The sequence below is a fragment of the Colius striatus genome, chromosome 1 (assembly GCF_028858725.1).
Source record: "Colius striatus isolate bColStr4 chromosome 1, bColStr4.1.hap1, whole genome shotgun sequence".
Lineage (NCBI taxonomy): Eukaryota > Metazoa > Chordata > Aves > Coliiformes > Coliidae > Colius > Colius striatus.
Window position 1 is genome coordinate 76,309,075 of NC_084759.1, and position 23,619 is coordinate 76,332,693.

General features: G+C 41.6%; 1 protein-coding gene across 1 annotated transcript; it reads left to right on the top strand.

Annotated features, from left to right (window-relative positions):
- Positions 1–7,884: 7,884 nt before the first annotated feature.
- On the top strand, positions 7,885–17,393 carry LOC104550442 (toll-like receptor 7). The gene is made up of 2 exons (XM_061988551.1): positions 7,885–7,976; positions 13,930–17,393. The coding sequence occupies exons 1-2, from the start codon at positions 7,926–7,928 to the stop codon at positions 17,068–17,070; spliced, it is 3,192 nt and encodes a 1,063-aa protein (XP_061844535.1). The 5' UTR covers positions 7,885–7,925; the 3' UTR covers positions 17,071–17,393.
- The last annotated feature ends 6,226 nt before the right edge of the window (positions 17,394–23,619 follow it).

Consider the following 23,619-nt stretch of genomic DNA (forward strand, 5'->3'; position numbering starts at 1 on the left):
GAAAATGAGTAAAATAAAATATCACCTGTGCTGTTTTCAGTAGTGAAAACAGACAATTGAGCTCACCTGCTAATTCTCTGAGGATTTCCACGTTACAGTGAATTTTCAAAAACATGTTGTTACACAGTGGAAGTGAATTTACCTTTGGTTTTATTCAGTAAAGCAATTCTTGAAACGTAAGATTACTTCACATTTAAGTTGTTAGGCTCAAGTCTGTAGCTATATAAAGACACCAAATTTAGAATTTATTGTATACTATCTGTGCAGTAATACTTTTAATACATCAGTTCAGTTGCTTTATCGATCAGGTCTTTGTTAAAAACAAAATGCTGAATTTCTTACCTTTACCGTGCGCAAGTATTATAAATCTTGAAAATTATTTGTGCCAAGAGATTGCTTGTGTTTTTATTCTTTTGATACTGGATTGGTTATTTTTTTGGAAACCATTCCTCACAGGTCAAATAAAGAAGAATGTAGGCATTCTGTCTCATGCAAACTTTACTCATAAATCAGACTCCAGCTGTCTTGGCCATAAGCATGAACTGTTAATCACAGCAGACTGGTACATATCTTTATAATAAGACCATCCTTCTCCTCCTTTTTTGTAGTCTGACAGAAAGGACACCATGTTGTGGCCTCCAGGGTTTTCAGGTGCCAAAAACTCAGAGCCTGTTGCTGAGCCCATGGACTATTGGGAGTGAAACCTGAGCATGTTCCCACTGCACGAGTCCCTCTCTGAGCCGTTTCTCAGGCATATGTAGCCAATGCTGGTGCCCTAGCTCTGTTTGCTGTGCTGACTGACCCTGGCTGACAGCCTGGCACCCAGCCAGATGGACTGGGGAGGGAATTCGGGAGGGCAGAAGGGAGAGCAGCTCCTGGGTAGAAATGAAGACAGGTTAATAAATGAAGAAAAGAAAAGAAAAGGCAAAAGGCACCACTCACCCCCTTCCACAAGCAAAGCAATGCCAAGCTTCCCTCTGAGTGATGGCTGCTTTGTCAAAACTTACCTCCTCCCCCTGCCCCCCCAGGTTTTATTGCTGGGCACCATATGTGGCATGGGTTATCCCTTGGGGCAGCTGGATTCTGCTGTCCTGACTGTGTCCCCTCTCAGCCTCTTGGCCACCCCCATCTTGCTCCCCAGGGAAGCAGGGTGAGAAGTGGAGAGGGCCTTGAGGTTATGCAAGTTCCCCAGTAGCCATTAACACCAGTGTGTTATCAGCACTGCTTTGGTCACTTAAGACACAGCACCATTGGGACTGCTATGGAGAAAATGAACTCCAGCAGAGCTGGTCCCAGTAGGATTGTGAGTGAGAAATGAGATGATTGTGGATGCTTATCTCATTCTCCAGATCTATATTGTGTTGTACTTATAAGAAAAGGTGTGAAGGAGAGGAAAAAGAACAAAATACATTTAAGAAAGCAAGTATCTGAGCTCACTAGCTAGCTTTCCTTTTGACATTTCACTTTTAATTTAGGAAAAGAGAGTGACTACTATCTCCTTTCAGGTAATTGTAGAGAGCAATCCTTTCTCCTCTCAGCTTCTTCTCGAAACTAAACAACTCCAACTCCCTCAGCTCCTCCTCATAAGACTTGTTCTCCAGACTCTTCACCGGTTTCATTGCCCATCTTTGGACATGCTCCAGCATCTCATTGTGTTTCTTGTAGTGGAGGGTCCAAAACTGAATGTGGTATTTGAGATGCAGCCTCACCATCACTGAGTATATGAGACAATCACTTCTCTGGTCTTGCTGGCCACACTATTTCTTATACAAGCCAGGATGCCATTGGCCTTCTTGGCCACCTGTGCACACTGTTGGTTCAAGTTCAGCCAGCTATCGACCAACATATAATCATAGAATCATAGAATGGTAGAGGTTGGAAGGGACCTTCAGAGATCTAGCCCAGCCCCCCTGCCAAAACAGATCCACTTAGATCAGGTCACACAGGAATGCATCCAGGTGGGTTTTGAAAACCTCCAGAGAAGGAGACTCCACACCCTCCCTGGGCAGCCTGTGCCAGGGCTTCCTCACCATCACAGTGAAATTGTTTCTCCTTATGTTTAAGTGGAACTTTCTGTGTTCCAGCTTCTTTCCATTACCCCTTATCCTATCACGAGATACAACAGAAAAAAGTGCTGCCCAAACATCCTGACATCCACCATTTAGATATTTGTAAATTTTAATGAGATCCCCCTGCACTCTAGACAGCCCCAGTTCCCACAGCCTTTCCTCATAAGGAAGATGCTCCAGTCCCCTGATCATCATGATGGCCCTGCACTGGACTCTCTCCAGAAGTTCCCTGTCCCACCTGTGCTGGGGAGCCCAGAATTGGACACAGACTCCAGATGAGGCCTCACCAGAACATAGTACAGGGGAAGCAGAACCTCCCTCAACCTGCTGGCCACACTCTTCTAAGATCCTCAGGTTTTTTTCCTCTAGGCAGCATTCCAGCCACTCATCCCCAGGCTGTAGTCTTGCATGGAGCTTCTGAGCCCTCTTTTTGTTGTTAATGTATTTATAGAAATATTTTTTACTATTTTTCATGGCAGTAGTCAGATTAAGTTTTAGCTCGGCTTTGGCACTTCTAATTTTCTCCCTGCATAACCTCACAACATCCTTACAGTCCACTAACATGATGATCAGCGGACTGAAGCATCTTCCTTATGAGGAAAGGCTGCAGGATCTGGGGCTGTTTAGTCTTGAGAAGATGGAGGGAGGATCTCATTCATAAGTGTATAAAAGGTAGATGTCAGGAGGTTGGGCCATCTCTTTTTTTCTGTTGTATATAACAACAGGAGAAGGGGTAATGGAGTGAAGCTGAAAGACAAAAAGTTCCATTTAACAATAAGAAAAAATTATTTCACTGTTCAAGTGATGGAGCCCTGGCACAGGCTGCCCAGGAGGGTGTGGAGTCTCCTTCTCTGGAGGTCTTCAAGACCTCCCCGGGGTGCATTCCTGTGTGACCTGATCTAGGTGGACCTGCTTCTACAGGGAGGGTGGACTAGATGATCTCTAAAGATCCCTTCCAACCCCTACCAATTTATGATTCTATGATTTGGCTGGGTCCATTGTTGTCTGGGTTCCATTTTGTTCTGTAGAGGGTGTACCAGTGCTCTCTCAGTTGTCCTACCTGAGAATGACTTCATAAACCATGACAGGATTGCCTACATGAGAATTCAAATTGATCATGGTCCTCCAGACTAGTCATTTCATCAATAAAAATAGGACTCGAGGGTATTGGATTCACAAGTGCCGAAACTCCAGTTGTGTGGTTTGTGGCAGTTCCTGCATTAGCATGCATCATCACTTCCAGCATTACTGCCTTTGCACTTCTCCTCTTCATCTGCTCTATCGTATTGCTCCCTTAGGAAGAGGGGAAAGGGGAGAGGTGTAGTTGCATTTCTAACTCCAGAGAGCTTGGAAAGAAACTTAATCTTATTTCAGGTATTTCTGGATGCCTACTGCCTCCCTTGAAGGTAACTCACTTTCAATAATAGGAAACAAGGGAGGCCAGTGGCAGCTGCAGCATGGTGACTACATAGCAAAGAGCAGTGTCTTCTGCTTCTCCTGAACTTCTAAGAGCTGGTAGAGTCAATGCAGCCACACAGGTGTGGCTCCTGTTCAAGCATACGACCACCCAGGTTTATCTGTGTGATATGTGAAGGGATATACCTAGAAGTAGAAAGTGATTACAGTCTCTCTTCTCTCTTTTTATAGTTTTTTTCATTACTTTTATAATTATTGTTATATTTTATTTCATTTATTACTATTGCATTTTATTTCATTTTAGTTATTAAACTATTCTTATCTGAAGTAATGAGTTTTGTTTTGTTTTTCCCAGTTCTCCTAACTATCTCACTGTGGAGAGTGGTGACTGAGTGGCTACGTGATGCTTAGTTGCTGGCTGAGGTTAAACCAAGACATCTCAGCTCCCAGAGCTACAGTATCATTGGTAATAGTGAGACTTGGTCGAATGAGTCCCATGATTGGAGTTCTGGTTTTGGAAGACAACAGGCTGTTCAGGAGGAACAGGCAAGGTGGAGATGTTGCATTATACATGACAGAGGTTTGATTGCACAGTCCTTACGGTTAGAGATCATATGATCAAGATCCTCTGGGTAAGGATTAGATTAATATTTTAAAAAAGAGGATGTTGTAGTGGGTGTCTACTACTGATCAGCCAGCCAGAATGTTAGCACTGATGCCTTATTGTATGGGCAATTAGGAAAAAATTCTGGATCAGTAGCCATTGTCCTTATAGGAGATTTCAGCTTCCCCGACATCAGATGGAAGTATCACACTGCTGTAATGAGCAAGTCTTGGAAATTTTTGAACTTCATAGTAGATAACTTCTTGTCACAGGTACTCGGTGAGCCAACAAGGAAAGATGTCCTCCTAGACTTGACATTTATGAACAGAGAAGGATTTGTGGGGGATGTGATGGTAGGTGGCTGTTTTGACCTCGGTGATCATGAAATAGTTGAGTTTAAAATTTTTAGTGTAATGAAAAAAAAAAAAGACAGCAGAATGGGCTTCAGGAGAGCAAAGTTTAAGCTATTCAGGGATTTGTTTAGGAGAGTAGCCTGGGAATCTGTTTTTGAGGGCTTAGGATTCCACGAATGCTGGTCAGTCTTAAGAACCACCTTTTAGAAGCAGAGGAGCAGCCCATTTCACAGTGTCATAAGTCAAGCAAATGAGGCAAAAGACCAGCTTGGCTGAACAGGGAACATTTGGCGCTCAAGAGGAAAAAGAAATTGTATGATCTTTGAAAGCAAGGTGAGGCTTTGCAGGAAGACTAGAGAGCTGTGATTCATCAATGCAGGCAGAAGACATGAAAGGCCAAAGCTCAACTAAAGCTGAAACTAGCCAGTGTTATTTCAGATAACAAGATCTTTTTTAAGTACATTAATAGCAAGGGGAGGCCTAAAGAAAACATGGGACCAATATTTGTTGAAGACAGTCATCTAAGTAACAGGCATGAAAAGAAAGCAGAGATGTTCAATACAGGTTTTGCCTCAGTCTTTAATATTGATCAACCTTGTCTGCCCAATCTTTTAAGTCAGAGGAGCACAAGTGTGGGAACAGTGACATTTGTGGAGATTGAAACTGTAAGGGACCAGCTTTATCAGCTGAATGTTCAGAAGACCATGGTACCTGATGGGATTAATCCTAAAGTACTGAAGGAGCTAGTGGATGTTATGGCAGGACCCCTCTCAAGTATCTACCAAAGGTCTTGGGGCTCTGAGGAGGTTCCCATTGACTGGAAGAAAAACAAGGCTAATCCAATTTTTTAAAAAGGCATGAGGAAGACCTATCAGACTAAGATCAGTTCTTGAAAAAATGATGAAGATTATACTGGGTACTGTTGAAAGACATTTAGAGAGAAATGCCATTGCTAGACACAGTCAACATGGGTTCACAAAAGCAAAGTCCTGTTTAGCTAATTTGATGACCTTCTGTGATAGGATCACTCACCTGGTGGGTGAAGGGAAAGCGGTGGATGCAGTTTTTCTTTATTTTAGTAAGGCTCTTGATACTATCCTTTATGATATCCTTCTGGCCAATTTGATGCCTCTGTGATAAAACATATTTAAGAAGAGATAATCTGCAGTGGAAGAGGAAGTGGAATGGGGGAGTAACAACCATGTGGACTCCAAGGTTAATGAAGGATGGGGAAAGGTGTACTGGAGCAGAGACACCTCTTCATTGTGTGGTGAGGCAGAAGCTGTTCCCCTGCAACCCGTGAAGGATAATGGTGGATATGAAATCTGCCTGGAGCTCCTGGAAGAGTCCACACCATGGGAGTGGGCTGTGCCCAGAGAGGCCATGACTCTGTGGGAAGCCTGTGCTGGAGCAATCCATTTCTGAAGGACTGTGGCCCATGGAAGGGACTCATGTCAGAAAGGTTTCTGGAGGGCTGTGTCTTGAAGGAGGAACCTACATTGGAGCAGGGGGAGAAGACAAGGAGTGCTTCTCCCTGAGGAAGAAGGAGCAGCAGAGACAATGTCTGATGAACTGACCACTACCCCCATTATCCACCCCTGTGTGCAGACAGGAGGTAGCTAAATCAGCAGCAGAACTGAGCCTTGCAAGAGGGAACAGATGGAAGAAAGGTTGTTTTTAAGATCTCATCGTATTTCTGTCATCATACTCTGTACTGTGCTTTTGCAGATTAAATTGATTTTCTTTTCTTCCCCACATCGAGTCTGTTTTGCACCTGACAATAACTGGTGAGTGATCTCTCCCTGACCTTTTCTCAACCTGTGAGGCCCTTTGTCATATTTTCTCTTCCACATCCCCACCGCAGGGGGGGGCAGAGTGAATGAGTGACTTCGTGGTGCTTTGTTGCTGACTGGGCTAAAAGCACAGACGGAAAAAAAAGCCAAAAAGCACACCGCATTTCAGCTAGGCTGAAAGTGCTCTGTGTTCCACTAAAGTTGCAGTTTCACTCTGCACGGAATTGAAACTCATGTGCACTTCTCTGGGTGACAAGTTCCTAATAGGAGAAAAATAAAAATCAGCCTTATTTCAAAAGAAAGGCAAAGCGTCAGTACAGCTATTACAGTTTCCAAAGTTTGTAGGTACAGACTGCAATAGAGATCTCCAAAGACACTGAGCACCTGTCAAAAACTACAGGGCTGTGTGACTGAACTCAGTAGCTTTAGAACCTACTGAGAATGAAAGTGAGTGAGCATTCAGCATCTCCTGTTGAAGTGAGGTTCCAGTGTGAATAGGAGGGAAGTGATGAGGTGCTTGAAGAAACCAACTTTCCCAATCCAGCTTGTGCCAAGTCATTCTCTCATTTCACAATTAATTAGACACATTTGCTTCACAATGGGGTAAATAGCCTGGAAGCTAGCTGTCTCTTCTGGTGACACACAACCTGTGAAATATTTGGAGTGGAATAGCCCATGTAAAGTGTTTGCAATGAAGGTTTTCCTCCTACTAGAAATGTGCTGAATGGCTTTGCAGGATGCAGCTTTTAGTGACATGTCTGTGTTAACTATAATAATCCCCAATGAAAACCTCGGTGCATCTTGCCTGAAAAGAAAAATACTAACAATGATAAAACCTCAAATGTAAAAAATTAACCTCAGTTGACAATTTGTAGCTTACTCTAAAAAAAGGCAGAAGGTATTATGAAGCAGAAAGTATTTTAAGGTACTCAAAGCAGAAATGAACCCCAAATAATAGTAACAATAATTATTAATAATTTTGCTACTAACAACAACAATAAAACTTCAGATATAAAAACTTTTTAACAACTTGTTCCTCTCTTCATGCAGCTTACTCTAAAAAAGGCAAGGAAAAGAAGAAGGAACTTGAGCTTCTGGAAATGTTAGTTGTCTGAAGTGATTGTTACCCTATGTAAGACATTTGTCCCATAGCTGATTGAAGTTATGCTCTGTCACCAAGTATTTTGCAATTGGCCTCCTTTGGGGCTTCCCATATTCATCTTCTTGGAGCCAGTCCTCTTACAATTATTTGTGGTATGACACTACAATGAGGTAAAAAGAAGAGTTTGCAATTGAAGCCTTGTTCAAAAGCAGCAAAGAAGAGAGCACATTGTAACATAGAAGACATGAAATGAAAAAAAAGCTTTTGTCACAACAGCGCATGGATACATAAGTAATGCGAGAATTTGCTTAAATGAGAACAAATTAGAGTACTCTGTTATTTTTATTGGGGTGAAGGAGTCAAGGAGGTGCTGTTGTGTTAATTTTAAGTACAAATATTTGAGGAAGTAGGTTGCAGTGGTTCTTTCACATTTAATTATTTCTCAAGTTGCAGTCTGGCTGAATCAGTACTGACAGAGTACTGATTACTGCTATTGTCTTCAGTAAGTTATGTCATGCTGTACACTCCTCCACACCTGAGCTGAACCAGTGGGTACTCCTTTTAGATTGTTTTCTTGTGTTCTGATCTATGATCTCCTCCAGCAACATATTTACAAGATCTAGAAGCACACAGAAAATGGTAGGTTAAACTTATATTTTAAATCTATTCTTAGACCTCTGTGACCAGAACTGCTGTGGAAGACTTTCATGAACATAATCTCATTTTCTGCTTTCTAAATGTTCAAATTTTCTATTGTGCCTATGTTTGTTGTGGACAAATAATAAGTAGCTGAAATATATTTGTAATTTTGTGCTACAAAATGAGTATAATACTGTCTTTTCTAATTGCTGTAACTTCTGAGGCGTTCTTTTTTTCTCTAGTCTTTCCCTTTTTTCTTCTTAAAATATGTGTGAAACCCCTGCAGAAAAGTTTGCTTCAGAAACCCCTAGCTATATTGTTTCCACACATTTGAATAATACCCTAAATTGTTATGAGTTTGTGCAAATGCTAGTTAAGATCAACAGACTATTACTTTTTGAACTGCTTACATAGCCAAGTGTAGATCACAGAGAAAAAGGCAGCTTACATCCGTACCTCTAGCTCCACTTTTAAACTAGCTTCTCATTGCAAAGACATTGCACAAATCAGCATTGCTTCTTTCCTCTAACTAAAAGAAACTTTTTTATTTCTTCCAGTATTGTAATAGACACAAGGTGTTACATGTGCAAATAGACACAGCACCAGAATGGAACAGTTTAGAGTTAAAATAGCCAATACATTAAAAGTGTACTTGGAAATAGAAAGATATACAAAGAAATGAAGCACAAAGATGGTATGAGCCAGGCTGGATCTGCACCATCACTTAAGTTCCTGAAAATACTTTAAGATGTGAGAATTCAGAGTCTGATTCTTGTAAAAGTCTCAAAAGATCTTATAATGATTATTATTTTACTTCTTAAGAAGTCAACAAGCCTATTTGAGAAGACATTTAAGTCCCAGATTCACTGCACCAAATTTTAGACACCTAAATCTGCGGTGTTATTTTCTTCTGTATGCAGTCAGCCAGAGCTCCCTCCATTTTCAGAGCTGAGCAATGCCTGCAGAGGAGTTTCTCTTACCTCTCTCCTGCTCTCTAAAGTCAGTGCAGCCCAAGTTGATGGCAATGAATTGAGGAACTTCAGTAAGTGTTTAAAATTATGTGTCTGATTGCAGTGTCTGAGTATAAGCTCAGGTAGTTTCTGATGATCTTGTAATACAATCTCTCCTTGACCAAATCTTGTTCTAGTGCTTGGACAGAGAATTTTAACATCCCTTAGCAAATCTTTGAAGGTAGATTATAATTAATTTTTCTTCAAGACAAGTAAATCTGTGGTTTGACCTACAGTTAGAAACAGAGGTTTTCCTTCCTTCTTTTAAAGGAAGACAAGCTGCTAGTGTTTGATCATGAAGGTTGTCAGTGTTTCCCATCCACATTCCTGCTCATATTAGTGGAGGAAAATAGCTCTAAATAACTATATAGGATATTGGGAAAAAATTATATTTTCATCTCCAAACTGGCTCCCCGTTTACTGAGCACCAGGATGGAAGAGTTTACATTTGAAATAGTCAATACATTAAAAGTATACTTGGAAACAGAAGGATATACAAAGAAATGAAGCACAAAGGAGCCAGGATGGAATTGCACTACCACTTAGGTTCCTAAAATTACTGTAAGATATGACAGTTCAAACGCTGAGCCTTGCAAAGGTCTCAAAAGACTCTTTTTTTTAAAAATTTCTTAAGAAATCAACAAGCATATGAAGACATTTATGGGGCTGATCCACTGCACCAAAGTTTAGGCACCTAAATTGGCAGTGTTAGTCTCCTTGGTACTCCTGACAGTGTAATGCATGCACAGTCTCTGCAATTTCCCTGCCACCTCTCTGACACACTCCAACCAACAGCACATGCCTTGGTAATGGCATTGGCCCGTGGGGTTTGTTGGTGTGGTAAACCAAGAAATTTAGTTAGGCAGGAGCTGGGGCACTATGGACTATTCAGTTAGGACACAAACTCTTTTGGTTTTCATTACTCTTTTACATGCATCATATACTGCGTCCCTTGGAAAAGCACAAAGGTAAAATATTTACAAGAACATATTCAGAATTTTCTTTGCCATTGTCCCTTTTCATTCAAAGAAAGAATTTCAGTTTCTCATGTAATCAATACCAATGGCAGAGACCTTATTCTCCATCCCACATTTGTACCCATACCAGGGAGGAAAAAGAGCTATAAAAAACCAAGTATACCAAAACCTAGTATAGTGGGGGAAAATGAATGCATTTTGTCTTCCCTGAATTGGCTCCCTCTTTACTCTGATTATTCTTGTTCAACATTTCCATGCAAGTGCTTTCCTATGTCACAAAATCAGAAAAGTTAGCCATCCTCTAGAGTTAATGGATTAGACTGTACTGAAGACACTGGGAAACTGTCTTACTCAGCAGCCTCTATCTGGATGAGTTTCCAAAGTGAGTTGCTGCAAAACAAATGAAGCTTATTTTGATTCTTAACAAATATCTTTTTGAAGAGTTGCAAATAGTGAAATGCGATTTGATTGGCATAGCCTGGTTAGTCCAGGTTAGCTTTCCCTGACTACTCCTATGAGTGCTAGTCATGGCTACAAGCTGTGGTATTTTAGCTACCTTGATCTTTTTATGAAGATCTACTGTAAAGAAGAAAGCACCCTATCAGTTCCTGGCAATGAGAAAGGAAACGGTGGCAGCAGAATAGCAGTGGTGTAGTACGGTACCAGGACAGAGGGAATTCAAGGTCTGCAGTGGACTCGTACATTTTTCCCTTCTGTACTGAAGCTTTTAATTCACAAGCTGACTGAAAGCATCCCCTGAGTGACTCCATTTGGCTGTTCAACCTAGACAGCAGAAGTGAGGTGACCTACAAGACTTGATCTGACATCTGTCACATCTGCTGCCCTGACAGTCACTACAGCACTCCTTCAGGTCCAGGGGTCCATGGGTAGATTTCACAAGTTGTCTAAGGGAACACAGAAACACAAAGTTATACAGTGCACACAGTTGTCCAAGTCCACAGAGCGTACCACAGGAAACCTCAGTAGATCTCCAAGTCTGTGTCACTTGCAAGGCACATCTTAGCAACACTCAGCAGGCTTTTCACATACTGTTAGAGAGAGTCTCTACATGTCCTTGTGTACCAGCTAAAGAGAATGTAAACATTTTCATGTAGCATGAAAACTTTATTTAATCATCTGATTTCAAGCTGCTTAAGCCGGTATTCATATTTAGTGAGTATTATTGCATGCATAACTAATGCTAGCTGGTTAAGACCATTCTGTGGGCCATACATCTCCAAGCCTCAACAGGGAGTTTTCCAGGGTGAAGTGATGTGAAGTGACTGCCTTTACATCTCTTGACCACACCAGATACAGGTAGTCTAGAACCTATGCCAAGTAGTAAAATTGTCATGGTCCTTCTACCTTTGCTAAGCAAAGTCAAGGCTGGTAGCCTGTTTGCCTGGCTGACTGCCTCTGACCAGAGGGTCCAGATTTCTTTGATGCTGACTTCTGCTGAGGAAGTAGGTAGTAAGCTGTGAAATGCTAAAAGCTTACTGGTCTTGCCATTGCACATACCAATCTATACAGTAAGCAAGACCACAAAGCCTTACCAGAAAGTGTATTTGGGCAGGTTCTTTTAAAGCCTGTAGGATTTAGACTCTCTTTGTTTACAGATTATTAGTCTTTTTTTTTTATACTTCATATTGATACAGTGGCCTCTTGGCCCTCTGTTCTTATTGTACAGTGAAATGCAAGCTGATATTAAACCATGTGGAAGTATAGCCACTGACTGACTTAAGTCAACCACACATCCATTCTGACACTTCTTAGACACTGTTTCATATTCATACAATTTACAGGACAGGCCAGAACCCAAGCAGAATCAAGCAAGGGTATGAAGCTCTGGGGATATGATTGAAAGGATTGCTGCTCTGGTTATCATTTCCTCTATTTGCCCAGTTAGAGGAAAGTGTGCAGATAGGAAAAAAAAACATAATGGAAATCAACACTTCCTTAGATAATTGTTGCTTTTGACTGGGTTTGGACTTTCATGATCATGGTATAGTCACTGATGACTATAATCTGCTAGAATGAGATAGGATCTACCTAACCAGAAAAGAGAAAGGAATCTTTGCCAACAGTCTAGGAAACTTGTTGAAATGAACTTTAAACTGACAATCCTGAGAAACTGGAGTGTCTAGTGGTGGCACCTGGGAAGTTCAATGCAAGTAGAAAAAAAAAATTTCAATGGGAGTAGGGAATGGAAATCCCTGTGGCAACAAAGACACAAGCATTGTTGATTCATTAGAAAACACAGGACTCAGATTGGTCACATAGGAATTAGGGATTCTCCACCAAAAAAGATGGCAGGATCCATAGCCCATCTGAAATGCATCTACATCAATACATATAGCATGCTCAACAAACAGGAGGGGCTGAATGCCATTGTGCAGCTCAAAAGCTGTGATATAGTTGCAATCACAGAAACATGGTGGGATGACACACACAGTGACAAAGGATGAGGAACAGAATGAGATACTTAATCCCTTCTTTGTCTCAGTCTTTGATAGAAAGACCAGTTTTTCTTGTGGTAACCAGCCTCCTGAGCTGGAAGACACTGAGAAGGAACAGAATGAAGCACCTGCTGCACCACTTCAACCCACACAAGTTGATCAGGCTGGATGGGATCCACCTGAGGCTCCTGAGGGAGCTGGCAGAAGTGCTCACCAAGCCACTCTCCATCATTTAACACCAGTCCTGGCTCACTGGGGAGGTTCTAGCAGAAGGAGGATGGAAAATGTGGCCCCCATCTATAGGAAGGGCCAGAAGAAGAATCCAGGGAAGTACAGGCCTGAAAGTCTGACCTCAGTGCTGAGGAAGGTTATCGAGGAAATAATTTTGAATGCCATCACAGGACACGCTCAAGACAACCAGATAAGTTGTGTGGCCAGAAGGACTAGGGAAGTGTTTGTTCCTCTGTACTCAGCTCTGTTGAGGCTGCAACTTGTGTTCGGATTTGGGCTGCTCACTACAAGAGGGACATAGAGGTCCTGGAATGTATCTAAGGAAGAGCAATGAAGCTGGTGAGAGGTCTAGAGAACAAGTCTTATGAGGAGTAGCTGAGAGAGATGAGGGTGTTTAGCCTGGAGAAAAGGAGGCTGAAGAGAGACCTTATTTTTCTCTACAAGTACCTGAGAGGAGTTTGTAGTGAGATGGGGTTCAGTCCTACCAAGTAACAAGGGATAGGAAAAGACAAAATGGCCTCAAGTTGCACAAGGGGAGGTTTAGATTGGATATCAGGAAGAATTTCTTTATCAAAAGGGTTCTCAAGCACTGAAACAGGCTGCCCAGTAAAGCTGTTGAGCCATCATCCCTAGTGGTAGTCAAAAGACATGTAGATGTGGTGCTTAGAGACATAATTTAGTGGTGGACGTGTAAGGATAACAGTTGAAAAGGCCTTTTCCAAACTAAATGAACTATGACTACATCCTATGACTCTAAAAATCCAGCAAACAATGTGAAATTCACATTAAAAACTCACCTGTTCTCAGGTGTGGTTTTGAGAACATGTAATAGGTCTTCATTAAACATAGATTTTCTCTATCTACAGACTTTGAAAAGTCAGCTGTGCTCATTTACAATATTATACATTTGCAATCTACTGGATATCGACCATCACTTTTCTCCCTTTACAAAACAAAAACTTCAAAGAGATATAGCATTTAGACACTTGCTTCATTTTTTGAGAAAGTTTTTAAAATATGATTTATTATTTAGAGTGTGAAGTTTATTTTAACACTCTGAGATTTGATGATAAGAAAGTAAAGAATGCATTTGAAGAAATGCCAACATATGTACTTCCCAGATATATAATAGTACCCACACACTCATGTCTGTTCAGTGTGAGAGACAGGACCCCAGATTAGCTGTATATTTGGTCTGACCTGGGACATGATCGACATGGTGGCCTGAGAGATGGTTCCATTGTGTTACACTGATACCTCCCTATTCCCTTATTTTTAGGCACCTCGTGAAAAGATGTCAAATGCCTTGCCGTTTGTCTTGCTCTTCCTGTTTCCAATGCTGCTGTCAGGAGCTTGGTTTCCCAGAAGTTTACCCTGTGATGTCAAAGCCTCTGAAGGTACTGTGTCAGTGGACTGCACCGATCGGCGTCTCATAGAAGTCCCCAGTGGGATCCCTGCAAACGCTACCAACCTCACCCTGAATATTAACCATATCCCTCATATCTATCCCACATCCTTTGCTCATCTCCAGAATCTTGTGGAGATTGAATTCCGGTGCAACTGTGTGCCTGTCAGAATGGGGCCCAAAGATCGAGTGTGCAACAGGAGTCCAAAGATTGAGAATGGCACTTTTGCTGTCTTGACGAGGTTGAAGTCATTGTATTTGGATGCAAACCAGCTGTTGGAAGTACCCCGGGGCCTTCCCATGACTTTAAGTCTGCTGAGCCTGGAAGCAAACAGTATCTTTTCTATCCAAAAAGCCAACTTGTCAGAGCTAGGGAACATAGAAGTATTGTATCTGGGACAGAACTGCTACTACCGTAATCCGTGCAACGTTTCCTTTGAAATTGAAGAAACGGCCTTTCTGGAGCTGAAAAAGTTAACCATACTCTCCCTGAAGGCCAACAACTTGACTCGTGTTCCACCCAATTTGTCACCCACTTTAAAGGAATTCTATATCTACAATAACAGGATTCAGGTGATTGAAGAGCAGGACTTAAGTGGCCTTCACAACCTAGAAATTCTTGACCTCAGTGGCAATTGCCCACGTTGCTATAACGCCCCATATCCTTGTACTCCCTGCCCCAAGACCACCATTGAGATACACTCAAAGGCTTTCTATTCCCTGACAAATTTAAGAGTTTTGCGACTTCACAGCAATTCTCTTCAGAGCATACCCAGCAGCTGGTTTAAAAACACCAGGAACCTCAAAGAGCTTGACCTCTCCCAAAATTTCCTCATCAAGGAGATTGCAGACGCTCAGTTTTTGAAATTAATCCCCAGCCTTATGGTGCTTGATCTGTCCTTTAATTTTGAACTGAAGATGTATCCTTCATCCCTGAACCTGTCCAAGACATTTTCTTCCCTCTCTAATCTGGAAACACTGAGGCTCAGGGGCTGTGTCTTTAAAGAACTGAGAGCAAGAAATCTGGGTCCGTTGCTCAGCCTTCAAAATCTGACAGTCTTGGATCTTGGGACTAATTTTATTAGAGTTGCTGACCTGAACGTGTTCAAGCAATTCCCAGCTCTTAAGCTCATAGACCTCTCTGTGAATAAACTTTCACCTTCCTCAGGGGAAAGCAACTTTTATGGATTTTGCTCTAATCCTGGCATTTCAGTGGAGCAATACAACAGGCAAGTGTTGCAAGAGATGCATTATTTCAAGTATGATGTGTATGGGCGAAGTTGCAGGTCCAAAGACAAAGAGGCTGCTTCCTACCAATCTTCCGTTAAGGAAGACTGCCTGAAATATGGAGAAACTCTGGATTTAAGTAGAAATAACGTATTTTTTATTGATCCCCCAGACTTCCGTGGTCTTAGTTTCCTCAAATGCCTCAACTTGTCAGGTAATGCAATAAGCCAAACTTTAAACGGAAGTGAATTCTCCTACTTGCCTGAATTGAAATACCTGGATTTCTCTAACAACAGGATTGATTTACTGTATTCAACTGCTTTCAGTGAGCTAAAGGTTCTAGAAATTCTTGACCTGAGCAATAACAAGCATTATTTTCTGGCAGAGGGTGTTTCTCATGTGCTTAATTTTATGAAAAACTTGCCCCAACTGAAGAAGCTGATGATGAATGAGAATGAGATTTCCACCACCATTAACACAGGAATGGAAAGTCAGTCTCTTCAGATTTTGGAATTCCGAGGAAATCGTTTAGATGTTTTATGGAGAGATGGGAATGCCAAATACTTGTCATTCTTTCAGAACCTGACCAGCCTGGAACAATTGGATATTTCTTTCAACTCCCTCACTTTTGTGCCTCGTAGTGTCATTGAAGCTCTGCCTCTAGAACTCAAGGTCCTCAACTTAACCAACAATGGAATGAAGAAATTCACCTGGAACAGCCTCCAGTATCTGAAGAAGCTAGTAACTCTGGACCTCAGCAATAACCTTCTGGCTACTGTTCCCCAAGAACTGTCCAACTGCTCTTCAACACTCCGAGAACTGATGCTCCGGAACAACCGCATTACACGCCTGACCAAACATTTCCTCAGAGGCGCTTTTACCTTGACATACTTGGACCTCAGCTCAAACAAGATTGAAGTAATTAGGAAATCTAGCTTTCCTGAAAATGTCATTAACAACCTGAAGATGCTGCTTTTGCACAACAATCCTTTCAAGTGCAATTGTGATGCCGTGTGGTTTGTTTGGTGGATCAATCAGACTCAAGTGACTATTCCTCTTCTGGCCACAGACGTGACCTGTGCTGGCCCAGGGGCACATAAAGGAAGGAGCGTGGTTTTCTTGGATCTGTACACTTGTGATCTGGACACCTCCTACGTCATCCTGTATGCCCTGTCAGCTTCCACTGTCCTGGGCTTTATGGTGGTCACAGTGATGAGCCACCTCTATTTCTGGGATGTGTGGTACAGTTACCATTACTGCACAGCCAAGTTGAAGGGCTATCGGCGTTTATCTCTGCCAGATGCTTGCTACGATGCTTTTATTGCCTATGACAGTAAAGATCCAGCTGTGAACGAGTGGGTGATGAACGAACTGGTTGAGAAGCTGGAAGATCAAAAAGCCAGACAGTTCAATTTGTGCCTGGAAGAAAGGGACTGGCTGCCAGGACAGGCAGTCTTTGACAACCTCTCCCAGAGCATTCATCTGAGCAAAAAGACCGTTTTTGTGCTGACCAATAAGTATATTAAAAGTGGCAGCTTCAAGACAACATTTTACATGGCCCACCAGCGACTTCTGGATGAAAAAATTGATGTCATTATCTTAATATTTCTTGAGAAGGTTTTGCAGAAGTCCCGATATGTCCGACTGAGGAAGAGGTTGTGCCAAAGTTCTGTCCTGGAATGGCCAACCAACCCTCGGTCTCAGCCCTACTTCTGGCAGTGCCTGAAAAATGCCATAGCTACGAGCAATATACTGGCCTACAACAAGCTGCTCCAAGAAACTGTTTAGCTCTGCCTTTCCCTGTAAATACTCTTATGTGGCACGGGGAGCACAAGATCCTAAACTTCATTTGGAGAAACTATTGAAGCATGAAGGACAAATGCAATTGTGATTTTTGTACCCCAAACCAAAATGCCCAGGTCACTTGTTTTGCCGTGACAAGACTGAAGCCAAACTGTCAGCAGCACAGATATTTAGCCAACCTGCTCCTTGCTTGGCGCTTATGACTGGCCAGCAAGAGAAGATGCACTACGACTGGAAGTGACTGGTTTAAAACAGAACCATTGCTTCCATCTTTCAGTTCACTGGATGCCTCCAGCATCTCCTGTGCTTGGGTCAAGCATGGGTAAGAGACTTGCTCAGCTTACTCTAGTACACAGACTTCCAGGAGGAGTTTGGCTGTGCCTAAAAGTGCTGCTGTTGATATAACTTTTGGAGTAAATGTCATTTTAACAGAAAATTACAGTTTCTGTATTTGATGTGTTTATGGATGAGAGACATTTGTTCACACATTTGTCTCAGAAAATACCCTCTAGCCCTAATTACTTACTTTGGAAAAGATGTTATGATTAGACTGATACCAGAGGTTTGGTGTGGTATAGCAGCTTTGGTGTTGGGGCATTGGCAAAAAGCTCCTAAATCTGAAAGGATTTGGAAAAATGTACAGGCTAAAACGTGAAGATACATGAGGGACAAATTCATAGGGGTTTGCAGGTTGTGGTTCAGAGGGAGTTGCAAGATCAAAGGAGTCCTTGCACATGGATCTGCAGCTTGGAAGCCATGAGAAGGAGCAAGACAATAGATTGAGGGAGAGGCTTGAAGTGGATGGAGAGAATAAAGTAGAACAAAGAGGAAGGAGGGAGAGAGAAAGAAGGGAAGGTAAAAAGATAGAGGATAGAGTGGCAGAGGGGGGAAGAACAAAGCTCTTCTAGGGTAGGATGGAAGCTAAGGAGCATTTACTTCCATTTCCCAGTAAACACTTCATTCTACTTTTCACCTGACTCTGTCTCCTGGTGGTTGGCTGCCCTCTGAGGATAAAGGGCTCTCTTCACTGCTGTACCATCAGATTTAGAAGCCTGGCTTCCTTGTTTCTACCCAGGTCCCACATTACCTTGTGCATCAACTGAGATGGTGTTAATGTGTCCAGACAGGGCTGGGGCCTGACAACATGCTAAAGTGATAGACTCACCTCCACCTTTCCAAACTCTCTCCAGGAGAAAACACAACCACTCAAGGTGCAAAACTTGTAAGACCAAGTCATACAAGGAAAGTATCCATCCCACTGTTCTTTAGCCATGGTGAGGTGCTTCAGAGTAGCCTCAAGCCCTCCTTTACTTTACTTATGCTGCTTCCACCCATGTGATCACCTAGGGCCCAGCTGATTAACTTGCAGCACCTGTTTCTGATAAATGGAAGTAGCTTGCCAGCTGCATTAACTTCTCCCTACCATCTTTATTCAACTGACTGGTCCAAGTCGCATTTGTGCCTACAACAGTTAATCTAGAGATACTCTTTAACTCCTTAAGATCAGTTAATCACCAAGAGGGTTATTAAGCATTGCAACAGGCTGTCCAGAGAGGTGGTGGAGTCACCATCCCTAGAGATATTCAAAAGATGCATAGATGAGTTGCTGAGGGTCATGGTTTAGTTTAGTGGTAGACTTGCGAGTGTGAGGTTAGTGGTTGGACTTGATGGTCTTAAAAGTCTTTTCCAACCTTAATGATCTAGAAGATCTCTAAAGATCCCTTCCAATCCTATCATTCTACGATTCTGTGATGCCATGATTGATATGTTCCCAGCTTGGTGATCAACAGTAGATTCTCACAACAACATTCAGTTTATTTTATTTCTTCTTCATCCTTGACCAGAGGCTCTCAACTCTGCTATCACCAACTGCAAGCATCATACAATCCAATCCCTTTTTTATAGACATGACTAATTCCCCCTCAGCCCATGTTTTCTCTACGTATCACTCATGAAGAGTCTATGACTGTTCATCATGGCACCCTTGTCACAGGACTCATTCCATCAGGTTTTGCTTATGCCAATGTTGTCATAGCTCTGGGTCTGGCCCAAAGTTTCTAGCCCCTCTTATTTATTCGTCCTGCCGCACACATTAGTATAGATACATTTCAGATGTGCTTCAGTGTACTCAGCACATTGTGTGGCAGGAAGAAGGACCTCGTTAACACAATATATCTCAAAATTTGATATGCCATCTTGTGGCTCAACACTTTATTTGGCAAAGCAATTTTTGAAATGTAAGAATATTTAGCCTACTGTCTTGAAAATGTTACTTGACAGTTAAGTTGTTAACCAGAAGTCTGTAGCTATCTAATGATATCAAAGTTTAGAACTTAATACCATGCAAAAAAAAAAAAAAAGGAATTCTTTTAATTCAGTTGCTTTATGGATCAGATCTTTGTTCCAAACAAAATGCTGAATTTCTTGCCTTTACTGTGCACAAGTACTATAAACAAATCTTGAAAATTACTTGTGCCAAGAGATTGCTTGTGTTTTTATTCTTTTGATACTGGATTGGTTATTTTTTTGGAAACCATGCCTGGCACAGGTCAAATAAGGAAGAATGTAGGCATTATATCTCATGCAAACTTTACTCATAAATCAGACTCCAGCTGTCTTGGCCATAAGCATGAACTGTTAAACACAGCAGACTGGTACACATCCTTATAATAAGATCGTCCTTTTCCTCCTTTTTATGATCTGATGGAAGGGACATTATGTCTAAATTTCATGGGGAGTTTGAATTAACACTGTATGAGCAGTTGAGGTTCTTACTTCTCAGATTGTTGTAAGAAAATCTCCTCAGCTGTATTTGACAAGTTGAGACGGGGGAAAGAGTAGAAGGAAAATACAGAGATAAGCTTACTGTATCTGCTGTGGTTTGTGCACTTGAAATGCTTATGAAGAGTTATAGGTGAATTCCAATAGGTCTGTGGAAGCTCCATGCATTTTGACAGAGTTAAAAGGCTGGCAAGGAAAAGGGAAATTGCAAAGTGTTTGGTGGTTAATGCTCTATGCTTCCTAGTCTGTTCTGAGATTCTGATCTGAAGACCAGATGACAATACTGCCTGGTGGGAAACTTCTCTCAGTAGCATTTGAAACAAGGAGGAAAATACTGTATTGTGTAGCAGTAGAGGTTTTAATTCAGATTTGCCTGCATACCTTCTTTTGAGCCATTCTGCTGCCCTAGGGAAGTTAGCAAGGTTTGCCTTGCTGGGTAAAAGTACCTGAAGTTTGCAGCCTTTCTGGAAACTCTTGCCATGGCCTCCAGGGTTTTCAGGTGCCAAAAACTCAGAGCCTATTGCTGAGCCCATGGACTATTGGGAGGGAAACCTGAGCATGTTCCCACTGCACAAGTCCCTCTCTGAGCTGTTTCTCAGGCATATATAGCCAATGCTGGTGCCCTGGCGTCTATTTGCTGTGCTGGCGGACCCTGACTGACAGCTGGGCACCCAGCCAGATGGACTGGGGAGGGAATTCGGGAGGACAGAAGGGAGAGCAGCTCCTGGGTAGAAATGAAGACAGGTTAATAAATGAAGAAAAGGAAATGGTGCAAAAGCCACCACTCACCCCCTTTCACAAGCAGACCAATGCCCAGCTTCCCTCTGAGTGATGGCTGCTTTGTCAAAACTTACCTCCTCCCCCTGCCCCCCCAGGTTTTATTGCTGGGCACCATATGTGGCATGGGTTATCCCTTGGGGCAGCTGTTGTCTGTTGTCCTGGCTACGTCCCCTCTCAGCCTCTTGCTCACCCCTATCTTGCTCCCCAGGGAAGCAGGGTGAGAAGTGGAGAGGGTCTTGAGGTTATGCAAGTTCCTCAGTAGCCATTAACACCAGTGTGTTATCAGCACTGTTTTGATCACCTAAAACACAGCACCATAGAGACTGTTATGGAGAAAATAAACTCCACCACAGCCAGATCCAATAGGATTGTTGTGAGTGACAAACAAGGAATGACTGAGGACACTTACCTCATTCTTCTCCAGGTTTGTGTTGTGCTCTGTTTGTGAGAAGGGGTAAAGAAAGGGAAAGAATAATACACACTGCAGAGAGCAGATAAAGAAGTAAACCATAGGGATTTGCTGCCTTTCTTGCTCAAATTAGGAGCCCTACACACATGCATATATATATCTGTGCCTATTAGCAGGGTCCATAGTGGGTGGCTGTCCTCTGAGTCCATGAGGGCAGATAGGTTCTTTTAGATTCCTTGGCACAGTGATGATAATGCCAACTAAAATTAAAGCAATTTTTATTCATAGAGTATTATGATTAGTATAGCACAGAAGTTATTCTTAGAATGTCACAATCTTTATACAAACCAACTCAATGTAGTACAATCTATAAGTAGCATAATATAGAATTTATAATATAAATTAACTTATAACTTTTCATCTCAGAAAACTCTAACTTAACTTTTGGTTTCTAATTATATGGACTCTCTGCAATACATGGTTTGACCTACCAATATAGCAATCATAATCTAGAAACCAAAAATGTATGAAAGTCACTCCCTCACTCCTGAGGATTCCACCTTGTTCTATAAAGACTGTTCTAGTGCTCTCTCAGTTGTCTTACCTGAGAATGACTTCATAAACGATGGCAGGATTGCCTAGATGAGAATTCAAATTGACATAGTCCTGCAAACTAGTTATTTCGTCAATAAAAGTAGGACTTGAGGGTGTCGGATTCACAAGTGCCAAAACTCCAGTTGTGTGGTTTGTGGCAGTTCCTGCATTAACATGCATCATCACTTCCAGCATTACTGCCTTTGCACTTCTCCTCATCATCTCCCAGAAGAAGGCAGCAATGCCCTCTTTGTCTGCCCTGTCTTATTGCTCTCTTAGGAAAGGGGGAAAGGCGAGAGATGTAGTTGCATTTCTGACCGTGGAGAGTTTGGAAATGAGCTTCATCTTATTTCAGGTGCTTCTGAATGCCTATTGCCTTCCTTGAAGGTAACTCACTTTCATTAACAGGAATGCCAGACCTCTTCGCTTTTGGCATTCATTTAATCTGTTTTAAACATCAAATGGTCAAGTTTGGCAAGAATTTGTCTTTGTGGTTCTTCTCGTACATGTCTACATGTGTTTGAAGCGTCAATCTAGTTTTTAAAATGGGGCAAATTGACTTATCCCTTTGCTATTTACCTGGATAAATAATACAATGCTACACTGCATGTATTTAAACCATGGGGACTTGGCATGTTATCATAATTATTGTTCTGAAGATTAGAGAAAAGACATTACTGCAGGACTTTAGGACTTTAGGTAAAGAATCCATCTTTAAGATCAATACAATAGAATCCTTATTTTGATAAATAAACTAAAGCAACTTGTTGTAAATTTTAATTTAGAAAATAATAATAAAAAAGTAATACTCAACAGTCCAATTTCAATCTAAATGGAAACTGAACCTGTAGATGACAGATTAAGGAGAGTAAAGATTCTTGCTCTGTTTTAAATTACATTCTTTGCTCATAGAGCAAAGAATGGCAAAATACACCTGTTGTTACCAGTGGATCCTCCCCTAGAACATGACACAGTAGTAAGCACTTTTCTACTCTCAGGTATGTTGTGCTCCATAGGAAACAAAAGAGGTTTTGCATGTCTGGGAGAAACCTAAATTTTAAAATCAGTTAATCAATGACTCTCTCTGTCTCTAAAACACAAATTATAGTTCTAAAGTTCTGGATTGCTGAGCTCTCCTGCATTTACCTCCACTTTTTTGAAGGAAATTATTATTATTGTATTTTGCTTCCTGTACTACTTAGATTAAAAGAATGTAAGCACTCTTCATTTCAGCTAGGCTGAAAGTGCTCTGTGTTTCACTAGAGTTGCAGTTTCACTCTGCACGGAATTGAAACTCATGTGCACTTCTCTGGGTGACAAGTTCCTAATAGGAGAAAAATAAAAATCAGCCTTATTTCAAAAGAAAGGCAAAGCGTCAGTACAGCTATCACAATTTCCAAAGTTTGTAGGTACAGACTGCAATAGAGATCTCCAAAGACACTGAGCACCTGTCAAAAACTACAGGGCTGTGTGACTGGACCCAGTAGCTTTAGAAAACCTACTGAGAATGAAAGTGAGTGAGCATTCAGCATCTCCTGTTGAAGTGAGGTTCCAGTGTGAATAGGAGGGAAGTGATGACTGTAATGATAATGTTCCCAGAAGTGTAAAGATTTGAATAGACTAATCCAACTGAGAGAATGGGAAATGTTAGAATTGAAGCCTGGATTGGATTTGATGATCTTTCGAAGTCCTTTCCAACCCTTAAGATTCTGTGATTCTGTGATACTAAAAGTCTCAGACACCATATTCTATGACATGCTGGATGCTGGTCTCATCTACAGTCTCCCACAAAGTTTTTACTTTTTTTATATGGTGGTTCCTATGATCTTACTGCTACCCTTTTTCCCTGGTTTATTTTGATTCCATTTACTCAACAGATATCTTTTTCCACAAAGTTTTCAGCTTCAGAGGTTTGTGCTGGCTCTTGAAGAAGAAATGAAATAATTACAATAACAATAATAAGAAGAAAA